The sequence below is a fragment of the Benincasa hispida genome, chromosome 1, assembly GCF_027475165.1.
Source record: "Benincasa hispida cultivar pf3 chromosome 1, pf3_genome.v1.1, whole genome shotgun sequence".
Lineage (NCBI taxonomy): Eukaryota > Viridiplantae > Streptophyta > Magnoliopsida > Cucurbitales > Cucurbitaceae > Benincasa > Benincasa hispida.
This window is the reverse complement of record NC_143478.1, coordinates 67,138,242-67,153,136: the sequence shown is the minus strand read 5'-3', so window position 1 is coordinate 67,153,136 and position 14,895 is coordinate 67,138,242. Positions and strand designations below refer to the sequence as shown.

Genomic DNA, 14,895 nt, shown 5'->3' with positions numbered 1-14,895 from the left:
GGCAGAAAGATGGAGGAAATATAATCGTGTAAATGATTGAGCAAGTGGGAGATGGCAGAACCTATCGTATAGGTCGATGCCTAAACATTTAGGAAAAGCTAAGCAATCGTCTAGGAAAAGCTATGTGATCGTTTAGCTCATCGCTTAGCTGAGTGTTTGTCGCCTACTAACACTCCACGATTGTTTAGCTAGCTTCAAGCTATCACTTTGTAAATCCGATTTACATGACAACTTCCGTGAGAATATTTCCGAGAGAGGAAATCTCAAATTCACAAAATCTAAAGCTTATTAAAATTAGGAAAACATTTTTCTTTTTATCTCACGGTTACCATGAAACCACCAATAACCTCCCACTCAATTGGTTATTAGAGAAAAAGAGTTAATTATCTAATAATTAATATTATTATAAATATAAATGATAACTAACTTACCATATTATATTTATAACCTATAGTTTTAATATTTCATCTCATGAAACAATAAACCATAGCTCTTTTTCTATTCCATGACACTTAATGTAAATCTCATTTACATTCATCTTCCACTAGATGAATCTCATACACCATACCGATCATATCATAGATAATCGAATTACCTCTTGTCAATTTGAATATTTCAAATCAACACCAAGACTGATCCTCAACTGAATCCATTGAGCTACCAAGGGGACCTTATGGACCTGTATCTCGAAGCTCCAACGGTACGTGAATAACTTACTAAACTCTTTAGTCACGGGATCCACCATCCGTTAACTGCCAGGCATTCCACTAAAGACCGATAGTTGAACTCTTCTTACCACAAATATATTATGTGTCCATCTTAACCAATCAGTAGTGCGACAACCCTTCACAGATCACTCGTAAGTACAGCTGGGCTAATAATTGTTATGCCCCTGTAGTTACAGCTAACTTCTTAAGTACCACTGATCCCTCTAATGAACATAAGTCATAGCCCTACTATGATTGAGTCCTCTCTTCCAAAGAGAAGCTGTGGCCACTATGTTCAAGCCCCGGAATCAGCTCTTAAGAGAGCAATCTCTCTACTTATCCCTGCTTTGGAAAAGGAGTAAATTCCATTTATGTATTGAGTTCCCAACTCCCAAATTAGATAAGTCCCCAAAAAGGAATGTTGAGATGGCAATCTGGCCACTCTCACCCATACTAATTAAAGGACCGCCCTCAAAGGCAGGAGTTCCCAAAACACTCAGGATTAAGGTCGTGTCACCTATGGTCATTTAAGTGAGATGTAAGTCTCTAGTATCAACGACATTATATATAGAGTCTAGTCATCTTGTGGTCCGGTCTTATACAAACTCTTTGTATAGGACACCCCCACTCGCACGTCTCCACATGAATGGTCAGGATATACCATCTATAGTAGTTTACAACACTTGCAAACCTCTATAAAGTGGGTCGTATCCATAGTGTCACCAAGATCAGGTATCCCACCTTAATTCTTATACTACAGACCTATTTAGGTTATGACTTAAGTCATGATCCACTTGTATATCACATATACATGCTTAAGTTTACATAAGATAACCATGGAGCTTTGTTTATTGGATATGAGTAAATGCCAGAATGAAATAAAAAATATTTTATTCATAAAACAATGTGTATCATTACAAACAACGAGACTCCGGAAAAATTAGGACACTAATCCCAACACATGGAACATTAGATTTGACAGTGCGGTCAAGTCATTTGGCTTTGATCAGAACGTTGATGAGCCTTGTGTTTACAAGAAGATTATCAACAGCTCAGTAGCTTTCCTGGTATTGTATGTGGATGATATCCTACTCATTGAGAATGATGTAGGGTTTCTGGCTGACATTAAAAAGTGGCTAGCTGCCCACTTCCAAATGAAAGATTTGGGTGAGGCACAATATGTTCTAGGGATCCAGATCATTCAGGATTGTAAGAACAAAAGGTTAGTCTTGTCTCAGGCATCATACATCGATCAAATGTTGAATAGGTACAGGATGCATGATTTCAAGAGGGGTTTGTTACCCTTAAGGCATGGAATCGTATTGTCTAAGAATCAATGTCCTAAGACACCTCTAGAAGTTGAGGAGATGAGATGGATTCCCTATGCTTCAGCTGTTGGAAGCTTAATGTATGCAATGTTGTGTACCAGACCCGACATTTTCTATGCAGTAGGGATTGTCAGTCGGTATCAGTCCAATCCAGGATTTGATCACTGGACGGCGGTGAAGACAATCCTTAAGTATCTTCGAAGAACAAGAAACTACATGCTGTATGGAGATAAGGATCTGATCCTTATAGGATACACAGACTCTGACTTTCAGACTGATAAAGATTCTCGTAAATCAACATTGGGGTCAGTGTTCACTCTAAATGGAGGGGCTATAGTGTGGCGAAGTATCAAGCAAGGATGCATCGTAGACTCCACTATGGAAGCCGAATATGTAGCCACTCGTGAAGCTGTTAAGGAGGTTGTCTGGCTGAGAAAGTTCCTTACAGATTTGGAAGTTTATCCAAATATGGATTTGTTAATCCCTCTTTATTGTGATAACAGTGGGGCTGTGGTAAATTCAAAGGAACCTCGGAGTCATCGTTGGGGCAAACATATAGAGTGTGAATATCACTTGATCAGGGAGATTGTGCATCGCGATGAAGTGATAGTCACGAAGATCGCGACGGAGCACAACATTGCTGATCCATTTACAAAGGCTCTTACAGCTAAAGTCTTCGAGCGTCACCTGGAGAGTCTGGGTCTGCGAGACATGCAACATCTTATCTAGGGCAAGTGGGAGATGATACTGGGGTATGCCCTAGTTTATTGTATATTGTACTTGTATTTATCTTGTATTGTACATTAGTCTCCCGAGGCATTAGGACAAGTGGGCAATTATTGGGATTGTTGTCTTAATTCTTCTGGAGTCTTGTGTTTTTAATTTATGCACATTGTTATGTTAACATAAGAGTTATTTTATTTGGCATTTACTCATATCCAATGAACAAAGCTCCATGGTTATCTTATGTAAACTTAAGCATGCATATGAGATATACAAGTGGATCATGCCTTAAGTGATAACCTAAATAGGTCTATAGTATCAGGATTAAGGTGGGATACCTGATCCTGGTGACACTACAGATACGATCCGCTTTGTAGAGGTTTGCAAGTGTTGTGAACTACTACAGATGGTAGATCCTGACCATTCATTTGGAGACATGTGAGTGGGGGTGCCATATACAAAGAGTTTGTATAGACCATAAGATGATTCGTCATATAACATCGTTGATACTGAAATACTTACGTCTCACCTAAACAACCATAGGTGATATAACCTCAATCCTGAGTGTTTTGGGAACTCCTACCTTTAAGGGCGGTCCTTTGATTAGTATGAGTGAGAGTGGCCAGATTGCCAACTCAACATGCCTACCTTTTTGAGGATTTGTCTGATTTAGGAGCTGGGAACTCAGTTCCACAAGATGGAATTCACTCATTCCCCGAAGCAGGGGTAAGTAGATAGATTGCTCTCTTAAGGGCTGATTATGGGTCTTGAACATAGCGGTCAAAGCTTCTCTTTGGAAGAGAGGATTCAGTTATAGTAGGACTATGACTTATGTTCATTAGAGGGATCAGTGGTACTTAAGTAGTTAGATGTAACTACAGATGCATAAGGGTTATTGGCTCAACGGTACTTAGAGCGATCTGTGAAGGGTTATCGCATTGTTGATTGGTTGATATGGACACATAATATATCTATAGTAAGGAGCATTCAGTTGTCAGTCTTTAGTGGAGTGTCTGGCAGTTAATGGATGGTGGATCCCGTGATAAAGAGTTTAGTCAGTTATTCACGTACCGTTGGAGCTTCGAGCTACAGGTCTATAAGGTCCCCTTGGTAGCTCAATGGATTCAAGTTGAGAATCAGTTCTTGGTGTTGATTTGAAATGTTCAAATTGACAAGAGGTAATTTGATTGTATATGATATGATCGGTGTGATATATGAGATACATCAAGTGGAGGATTAATGTAAATGAGATTTACATTAAGTGCCATGAAATAGAAAAAGAGCTATGGTTTATATGTTTCATGAGATGAAATATTAAAACTATAGGTTATAAATATACTATGGTAAGTTAGTTATCATATCTATTTATAATAATATTAATTATTGGATAATTATCTCTTTTTCTCTAATAACCAATTGAGTGCGAGATTATTGGTAGTTTCATGGTAACCATGGAATAAAAGGAAAAATGTTTTCCTAAATTTAGTAGATTTGTGAGAGTTGCGATTCTAAAAAACATCTCACGCAAATACTGTCAAGTGGATTATATTCACTAAACGATAGTTGAAGAGAGACTAAACGATTTTGGAGTGATACTACACGATAGTTCACTCAGTTGGCCTTTAGCTAAATGATCGCGGAGCTTTTGCTAAACGATGGCATAGCATTTGTTAAATGATTGGGCATCATCTATATGATAGACCTTATCATCTCCCACTTGCTCAATCGTTTACATGATTGTTCTTCCTCCAATCTCGTCTTCTAACCAAGTCCACACAAAGCCTACACTTATGGATTCTCACATCGAGAATACCAAGGTAGCAATTGTGGTGGTATCGTACTCAACTCGACATAGTTTGTGATTTTTGGAGGTCGTTCGTTGTGTTTGTGATCTTGGAGTTCGTTGTGTTCATGATTGTTGTGATCGTGTTGTGTTGCAATCATAGTGTTTCAGCGCTCGGGTTTGCAATCTTGCTGATTGTTTGAGTGTTCGTGATTGAGGGTGTTTGAAGATGAGTCTTCAAAGGTATGTGTGATTTTTCCTTTGATCTTATGTAAAGCATGCTATAATTTTGTTTTATGCATAGCTTGTATGTTTCCATTTCTTGACTGTAATTTTGTATGTTCAAATACGCATGGAATTTGGAACGATCATTCCATTGCTCATAGAAATTCTTATGGCCAATTTCCTTCAAGTTTGAAGTGTTCAAATTGAAAAGAGGAGTTTGATTATATATGATATGATTAAACTGGTTCAATTATATATGATATAGTGACATGATGTATGAGATACACTAATTGGAGAAAAATGATGTAAATATGATTTACATCAAGTAATGGAGAAAAGGACTATGGTTTAAATGTTGCTTATGAAGTGATATTAAAACTATAGGTTATAAATATAATATGATAAGTTAGTTATTATATTTATTTATAATTAAAACAATTATGAGATAATTGTTGGTTGTTTTCTCCTTAATCATGCGTGAAAGTGGAAGGTTGTTTTCAGTTTTGATAAATGAAGCATAAAATGAAAAATGTTTTCATTTTTGTAAAGAATTGAATAATCACTTCATAAGTTGTACACTGCCTATCGTTTAGCTCACGAGAGCCTACACAACAGCTCAAAGTGTTTTCCTAAATGATCGTGTACACGCACGTTTGTTTAAACGATCGTGTTGTTTTTCTAAACGATCGCATAGATCTATCTAAACAATTGTGTAGCTTTTACTAAATGATCGCGTGCCTGAGAGAGATTCATTAAACGACCAACCTGATTTACTAAACAATCGTATACCTTTTTCTAAACGATCAAGCACAAGTTTATACGATCGACACAAAACTTCTCCCACTTACTTGGTTATTGAGTGCGATCGTTCTTTCCTCCTTCCCTCTACCAAATCTAACAGAGCCTACACCTCTTGGATTCTCACTCTGGGAATACCAAGGTCACTAAATGGTGGTGTCCGAGTTGCTGCTTGTTTGTGGAGAAGACTATTCGTTTGCTAAGCGACAGCGAGAGGTGCTAATCCAAGCAAGAGCGAGAGAAGGATAAAAGAAAATTTCATCAAAGGTATGTCTCTCGTTCCATTGTATTCAATTTATTGAAAGCATGCTGTAATTTATTCTAAAATTCATAACATATATGTATGTTTGTGAATGCTTATATTTCTGTGACAATGAATTTGGAACGATCTTGCTTTTGCTAATAGGTTTTCTTTGATAAGAGTTCCTTCAAATATATATATATAATTCTCTCTCGAGAAGCGTGCTAAAAAAAGAGAGAAAAAGAAGAATTTTCATCTTCTTCTTCATGAAAGAATAATGGTCGTCATCCCTCTCTTTCCAGCCCATGCCACCACCGCTGATCGACTAAGTCTCAGCCAGCAACCGTTATTCATCCCGTCGTTGATGGAGTCGTCGTTTTCCGCCACTGCTTTGCGCCAACGCTGAACATGTCCCAATCCTCACGTTTGTCAGTGGATGACTGTCGTTCTGCTATGTGCGCACTAGATTTGAACCCCAGTCGTCTGTTTCTGCCGTTCGCGAGCCTGTCCGACGCTGTCTGAAGCCGCCGCATCAGTTTCTTCTTTACGACTTCCATTGCTCAAGCATCGTTCGCTTTTGCCATCACCGGATCTATCGATTTGGGTAATATTTCTGCTATTTGGGTTTGTGTTCGGTTGATTCTTGAATACCCATTTACTTTTGGCATCAATCGGATGATGCAAATTGTGTTTCAACTTTGGATTCAAGTTTGTTGAGGTATTGAGGTGCTGTTTATTGAAGTTGGAGTTTGTTTTAGCGAGTTTTGATAAGTTTTATGCTTTGACGATCTTCTTGTAGATTAATTTTGTTGTTGAGAAATTTTTGTAAAGTCATTTGGAAGTGATTTTTTTTACGAAGCTACATATGGATAATTTATTTGAGACATTGGTAATGAAGTATGTGTTTGATTCAAGCTTTAATTATATAAGCCTAATTTCAAATTATGATAAGGGGGATTGATTCAAGAATTTCATTCAAGATGAAGAAGAGTTTGTTTGCTAATTATTTGGGCTTAAAATTGGAGGTTTGGAAGGTGAATTAGAATTAGACCACATCTTAGGTAAGATTGTCTGGAAATATTTTGTAATATTTGGGTGTTTGGAATTTGGTCTTAGTTATTAATTTTTAAAGCTTGGTTTATGTTTAGGCTTGATTAAGGATTCAAGAATTTCACAAAGATTTAATTACTTTTTGGTTAGACCTAATATCAAGGTAAGTAAACTTACTACTAGAACTGTCTTTGTGACGGACGATAAATTTACGATTCATTTTGAGGATTTTAAGACTGGTTACAAGGACTGTTTAAAAAAGATATATGAGCATGTGATAATATGTCTGAAGCATGTTAATGTATGAGCATGATTTAGAATTTTATGAGATATATTAAAAGGACGATTGAGCATGACCCTAAATTATGAGTTAAACGACACTACTACTGGAATGTCTTAAAGCTAGATGAAAGTTGGAGCATTTGTTGATGTACATATTTATGTGATTTATTATGAAAGTGTGTAGGCTATATGATGTGTTATGAAATTTTGAATGTTTGATTATTTACATGAGTTAGTGCATGAAAGTGATGTACTAGAGTTGATCCATTAAAACTAGATTAAACATGTATGTTGAGGTTAATTAACATGACCTTGATGAGGAGATTTTAGAGGACTCATGATTATATGAATGTTATATGTAGTATGAAGTTAGATGCAACCTTTTTTTCTTTCCGGACTATGTGACTGTATGAAAGTGATGCATGTCTGAGGGCGCTAGTACATGAAAGAGATGTACTAGGGCTAGTGTGTATAAAAGTGATAATACCTCTGGGGTGTATGTAAGAGGTGCACGCTCAGTGGGTTATGTGTATACGAAAGAGGTGTATACATAACCATGTGTACGAAAGAGGTATGCATCCTTACATTCATAGAGAGGATCTGGGATGTATGAAAAAGGTACACACTCAGTGGGTTATGTGTATACGAAAGAGGTGCATACATAACCATGTGTATGAAAGAGGTACACACCCAGTGGGTTATATGTATACGAAAGGGGTGTATACATAACTATGTATATGAAAGAGGTACACATTCAGTGGGTTATGTGTATACAAAAGAGGTGTATGCATAACCATGTGTACGTAAGAGGTACACATTTAGTGGGTTATCTGTATATGAAAGAGGTGTATACATAACCATGTGTACGAAAGAGATACACGTCCCTACATTCATAGAGAGGACTTGGGGTGCACGTAAAAGGTGCACTCTAGGGGAAAGGAAAAAGAGTGAGCCATGTAAGGAAAATCTTCAGATCCCACTAGTAGAGAAATTCAGTTCATGTTGCATTTATTAGAAATCAAATGACAGGGTACTCATGTGTTTAGTAACGATGTAGCTTAAGTCCTAGGAAGTCGGGTCGTTACAAAGTTGGTCACATAAACCCTACATACCACTTGCTATACTTAGCCACAATGTCATCCTTGGGTCTCTCGCTGCATCACTCATCAAGCTGGCCACATGGCACCTACCAGTTCCAACACATGGATCCCTCTCCTCTCTATAGATGTTAACTTGTTCCTACTTCACCTGAGAACCCAACGTTCCATACTTAACATATTTTCTTGCCCCTTTTTTTGTTTACCATTAATAGATTTCTCCCACTCTCTACGCGTCCACCATGTCACAACCTAAACGCATATAATCATAACACTTAGGAAGTTTACCTTCTCTTATATTTTAGATTATGCATAACTATTTTTCTATTGACGTTAATTCACATCTTAACTCATAATTAGGAGGTCTTAATTTGATTAACTAGTGAAACAAGTTCAGAGGTTTACAACCCATATATATTCAACATTAGTTATATCACTTAAGCTTAACAAATGTATTTGAGATTGAGTATAGCAATAACAGATGAGGTATTTTAGACTTTTAATTTTTCAATACTTGGGTTGGGCTGATGTTTTGCTATACATGCAATAGAAGAAAAAGTAAAGACACACTTGCAAATTTTATATATATATTTTTTTTGTTGTGCATGCAACTATCTCAATTTTTAAAAATCACAGGCCAATCATTTGAAAACCATTTCGATAATTTGAAAATTCAATATAATTGTGGAACAGAAATTGGACAAAAATTTTGAAAAGTTACATAAATATCTTATATAATATTTAGTTGAATTTCTTGAAATTTTGAAAATATATAAGATTTGGTATAAAATTTCGAAAGATTATATAATATTTGAAAAATTAACAAAATCTTGTGTGTAATGGCTGAGATGTACCGAGAAGGCCCAAATTAACTAATATAGGTGAGTGATCCCATCCTACTAGGATTGGAAGCTAATTAAACTAGAACCTCTTTCTTGTCTTTCTTTTCCTTAAGGATTCAATTTCTTAACGCAATTTAGTATTTAGATCCTAATACTAGAGTAATGGAGTGACTAAGCCAACCCATCTCCACCAGTCTTGACACAAATGGACTTTCTGAAAGCACTGTGGGGAATGGAAGTCTGAGGGGAGTCTTGGTAGCGAGTCTAAGAGCATTTAAGCTAAGAAATTTCTTCCTATTCGGTGACACGACCTTTGGTGAGAAACAAAATAGCTAGACTAAAAGGAGATAGATCGAGAAAAACTATTCTATCTTATTTAAAAAAATGATAGTTTTGAAAAGTGAAAAATTGAAGATACTATATCTAACCGATCCTTGATAATTGGGGTAATTTTCCATTATGTTTCCTTTTTTTTTTTTTTTTTTTTTCTTTTTTCATTTTTGGTGAAATCTCTTATGTCACTGTGTAAACCATTAGTATGGAGCTAAAATACTTTAAGTTAGAGCTAACTCGCCGAGCCCGTTCGCCACTCTCTCGTCGCTGAGTTTCACTGTAAGCACCCGAGTCACCAAAATTCTCCATCAATGGTATCGACGCTCCTACCCATTTTTGTTCTTCAGAAGAAGCATTAAGATCTCTTCATCAAACTCAAATTTTCGCTCCTGTTTCTCTACAAATGTCATTGCCTTCTCAAAATCTCTTCAGATGTTCCAGCCGTTTCAAGTTCTGTTGCTTCACCAACTCCCTTTCCAGAAACAACAATCTCTTCTCTCCCCCAATTTCATCTCCATCCCTCCACAACCTCCATCAATTCCACTTTCATGCTCATCGGCTACTGACCACTCATAACAATTCAACCTCCCGCCACCGGAGTTATTGCCAATATGGCATTGGAGTTTACGAATCCGAAGACGTTGCGCGGAGTGGCGATTTCAATTTAGAATCGGTTCTTTTGCTTTCTGAATTGCTTTCTCTCTTTTCTTCCGCTGTTTTCTTGGTTGTTTTTGCTGTGAATTTCGTGGGTTCGAGTTCGAAAAAGGCGCTTTGGGTGTTGATTGGGGATAGGGGCTTGGTGTGGGGGTTTCCTCTGCTAGTGGCTACGGTTGTTCTTAACTCGTGGATTCGAAGGCGGCAATGGAGACGAATATGTTGGGGGAAAACAAGTGGTGGGTTGAAGGTGAATTTGTTGGATAGGATCGAGAAATTGGAGGAGGATTTAAGGAGCTTGATGACTGTGATTCGGGCCTTGTCTAGGAAGCTTGAGAAGTTGGGCATAAGGTTTAGGGTTACACGAAAAACTCTGAAGGATCCAATTGCTGAGGTATTCTTATGTCTCTTTATTTGTTTGTGATCTGTGTTGATACTTACAACATGTTCGTAAAAGTTGAATTGAATTGGTTAATTCTTCTTCGGGTTTAAACCTGTTTAATCCAGTCTCCTTGAAGAGAATATGATATGTTTTGTCCTTTTTTGTTTGTTTAAACCTGAATTGCATTGAGCATTTCTATAATCATGCTGATTTTCTGTGGGTTGCAAGTAGAATCTGAGAGACTTGGTAAAGATTCAACTAATGTGAGTTGACTATATGAAGGTTGAGAAATGGAATTTGATCTATAAGCTCATCTCCTTGCTGTTGAAAATTAAACATGTTTTTACTCTAGATACATTATACGTGTACATGAACAAGCATTTAATCAAGTGTTCCTGTATATAGTTTTTTAAGATGATTAATTGTGGGTACTGGGTACATATAGCCAACATGAGTGTAGATAAGTTGTTAGCATTTATTCTTTCCCTTGGGGTCAGGGTTCAAATCCCCAAACACTACATTGTTGTAGACAATATAAAAAATTTTTGGGTACATATATATTGATACATGGTATGGATATTATTGTATGGTTTAGATTTTTCATTGTGCTCCTAAAAACAGTAGGGTTTGTTGTGTTTGAAGCAAGTGTGTGAAGAACAAGAAAACAAAGATAGTTTGAAAGAAAGTGGTGAACTAAATTTGAAGTTTGTTGTAAATTTTCAATATAAGTGACTTTGTTTCCTCTCAAGTAAGTCTTATTTGATTTCCTTTTATGAGCTCACGCACTTCCAACACTGGCTGTGTCCAACTTCTATCAAATTTTGAGTGGATGTTATGTTTTTCTTGTGTTTTTGTGTGTTTCTAGATTGAGTGTGAAATCTGACTTTTAACCAACTCTTTTCCACAAACCTCTAACCAATTGCACGCTATTAAAGACTGCAGCTTTAGCTCAAAGAAATTCTGAGGAATCTCGAACTTTGGCTGTGCAAGAAGATGTGCTTGAAAAAGAACTCCTTGAAATGCAAAAGGTCTTACTAGCCATGCAGGTAAAAGTTAACATGATTATTATAACCGATAAACAGAACTCTGTAGTTACTTGAAAATTAATACCCTTTATATGCTGTTTATTGGATGGATGTTTGATAGAGCATGAAGGTTGCTTGGCTTCGATATGCTATATATTTATATGTATATATATATACTGATTTCAATTAATGGGCAACTGTAGACAAGCTTTTATAACTTGAGGAATTCTTAATTTTGTTAAAACTGATGTGACTTTCTGTAATGAATTCATGTGCAGGAGCAGCAACAAAAGCAACTGGAGCTGATTGTTGCAATTGGAGAAAAAAGGAAGCTCATGGAAAGCAAACAGACACTGGATCAAGAACGATCAAGAACTGAAAGACACAATTCTGCCAATGAGGAATCAAAAGAACTGGAAGCTTATGAAATCTGAGTTTGGATCCTCATCAAAATTTTCCCATTCATTAATTATTCACTGTTTCTTCTTGTGATTTTAAGCTAAAACTTGACTCTTAAATTTATAATTGAATGAAGTAATAAAATAATGAATAGGAAGATCAGGAGCATCCAAACTTATTAGGACTAAGTTCTCATGAAAACCGAAGACGACAAAAATTTAAGGTCCATTTGATAACCATTTAGTTTTTTGTTTATGAAAAATTAAGTCTATAATACTTCTTTTACCTTCGAGTTTTTTATTTGTTATCTACTTTTTATCAATATTTTGAAAAACCAATCAAAATTTTAAAAGCTAAAAACAACGAAACTACTCTTTTACCAAATGGGGCCTAACTAAATGGTGGCTTTGCTCATGTAGCTTTCACTGGGACACAGAGATTCTAGCAGATCCTTTTTCTTTTCCTTCCTAACTTCTCTAAGAAGGGATTTCTCGTTAAGAAGTTGGTTTTGATATACAATGAACCTCTGGTAGGGATGTATCAAAGTTTGCACGAAGAATGCTGTCTTTTCTTATTTTGCTTGCTGACTTGATTTTAGATAGGTAACAAACACGTATAAGAATGCTTGGCTTTAAACAGCACTTGGATATTTATTCTTAGAGCAGTAATCACAACAATAATATAATAAATGCTTGATATATTCTTTTGCCTTTTAAATTCAACATGGCTACAGTATAGGTGCAGCAAGAAGGATTTCGTAGATGAGATGAAACTGAAATGGAATGGTTAATTTGATACATTATTGAATAAATTAGACTACATAATCAATCTTCTATAAGGTGAACAAATAGACATCAAGAAATCACTAAAGAAAAATACATAAATGGAAAATATTCAAAAAGAAAAATAATAATGGAAAATAGTAATTAGTAATAAATTCCAATTTCCTTTTAACATCCTCTCTCAAATTCGGATAGATTGGCAAACAACTTGAGTTTGTAAAGATAACTTCCGAAACAAATCGAAGAATGAAAACAAACTTTTGGGCTGGAAACAGATTCTCATAGAGAGATCGATAACAAAACCTGCAAAGAACTTCTAAGTCGAAAACAAAGATCCTTATGAAGTGATCTACAACAAAACTGTCGAGCAATCGATTTGAAACGAAATAAAGACTCGGAAGATCTTAACATAAAATCAACTAAGCAGCGGATCAAATTGGTCTAACTAAATCGAATCGAACTAGATTGGACAAACCAGACCAAATAGATTGAACAAAATCGGTCTGAATGACATGAACCAAACCAGGGTGGTTGAAATAAACCAGACTGAGTAAACTGAATTGAAAAGAGTGAACTAGACTGGGGAAGAAAATAAACAACCCTTGCAGTATGATGTACAATCATGAGCAACACAACTTTGATGACTGAGGGCACAAACGAAGATGGTGACGACGAAAGATACGAATGGTGACGGATCGAGACTAGAGCGATGGGAGATGGTTAGGACAGCACCAGCAAAAACTTGGTCGATGGACGACAAACTTGAGCAGTGGAGATCAAGGATGAGTGCTCAACAAATCTGAATGGCAAGATCAGTCGATGGGGTGCGCAGTAGTTGCAGCGGCAGATGGACAACTCTGGTCGGATATGGACACACAATGGTCGATGAGAACTATGCGCATGCGGATCTAGGCCACGAGCTAAACAAAGGACAGGACGTCGATGGGTAGAGTGCGATAGATCTATGCATAGGTCTGGGCATGACAAAAAACTATACTAAAAACCCCTAATGGGCGATAGGTCTGCCTCCATCAAGTCGATGGAGGCAGAGAACGGACAAGGCTTTGGCGGGTAAAGTTCAATGAGACAAAACCTAATGCTCTATATCATGTTAATTTTGTATATTATTGAATAAATAAAAGTACATAATCAACCTTTTACAAGGTGAATAAATAGATATCAAGAAACCACTAAAGGAAAATATCCAAAAAGAAAAACAATAATGGAAAATAAACCCTAATTTCCTTTCTAACCATCTACACAGTAAGGATAATTGTTTCTATACTTGTGATCTTGTGGCTGTTGTTTTCAAGTTTTTGTTTTTGGTAGTTATAGACCTGTAAGAGAGTGCTAGAGATATGAAGAGGATTTGAGCCTTTCAACAATAGTATGTATGGAATTTGGAATATTCATAGGACATAATGAAGAATTTGAATTGTCTGATAGTCGTAGTGAAGACTTGGGTGAATTAGAGTCAAGATTTGGTTGATTATGAAATGTTGGATGTACACAACCATATAAATTGGAAGTGACGTAAGCAAAATGCAGGAACCAATGGTAATTCAAAAAGAAAAATAGTTTCTAAAATCAATTTGAGCATAGTTTAACTAGTCTTAATATATGCTCTCGATCAAAGGGTTAAAAGTTTAAATAACTCACCTCTACTTGTTGAACGAACAAAACAATTAGGGTCTGGTTGGAGATTGAAATGTAATCAAAATTATGATGAAATATTAAAAACGGTGTTGGAATGAGATCGCAAAAAATAAAAACGGTGAAAAAGAGGGGTAGGCTGAAAATGGTGGGAAGAGAATGTAATATTAACCACAAACCGGGTCCAAAGTCTTCAAATCCAAATGTGGGCTTGGGTCTAATTCAAACTGTAGCGGTAGAATGGAACTTTCATCTTTTAGTAAACGCGTCAAGGATGATAAATGTAACTTTATGTCATTGAGTTTAAGATGTATGATTATTATGAGGATGGTAGAATCATTTTTATAGAAAAATATCAATTGAAGTGTTTGAGCAAATGTGTGGAGAGTTATAAATGAGTAGCGTGGCTCTAAAGTGCAGGATGAAACCTTTGAAATAAATTTTTTATGAATGAATATAAATGTTCCACCAGCCTAAAAAACTGATGGCTGACATCTTTATGGTTGAGCAAGTTGTTGAAAACATAGCTTCATAATTTGAAATTTACTCATTTTCATAAATCCCTACCATTGTACTAATTGTGAAGGCTAA

General features: G+C 36.2%; 1 protein-coding gene across 1 annotated transcript; it reads left to right on the top strand.

The window, feature by feature from the left end:
* Positions 1 to 9,593: 9,593 nt before the first annotated feature.
* Positions 9,594 to 12,026, top strand: LOC120086693 (uncharacterized). The gene is made up of 3 exons (XM_039043458.2): positions 9,594 to 10,457; positions 11,381 to 11,491; positions 11,749 to 12,026. Exons 1-3 carry the CDS (start codon positions 9,813 to 9,815, stop codon positions 11,902 to 11,904), a joined length of 912 nt encoding a protein of 303 aa, XP_038899386.1. The 5' UTR covers positions 9,594 to 9,812; the 3' UTR covers positions 11,905 to 12,026.
* The last annotated feature ends 2,869 nt before the right edge of the window (positions 12,027 to 14,895 follow it).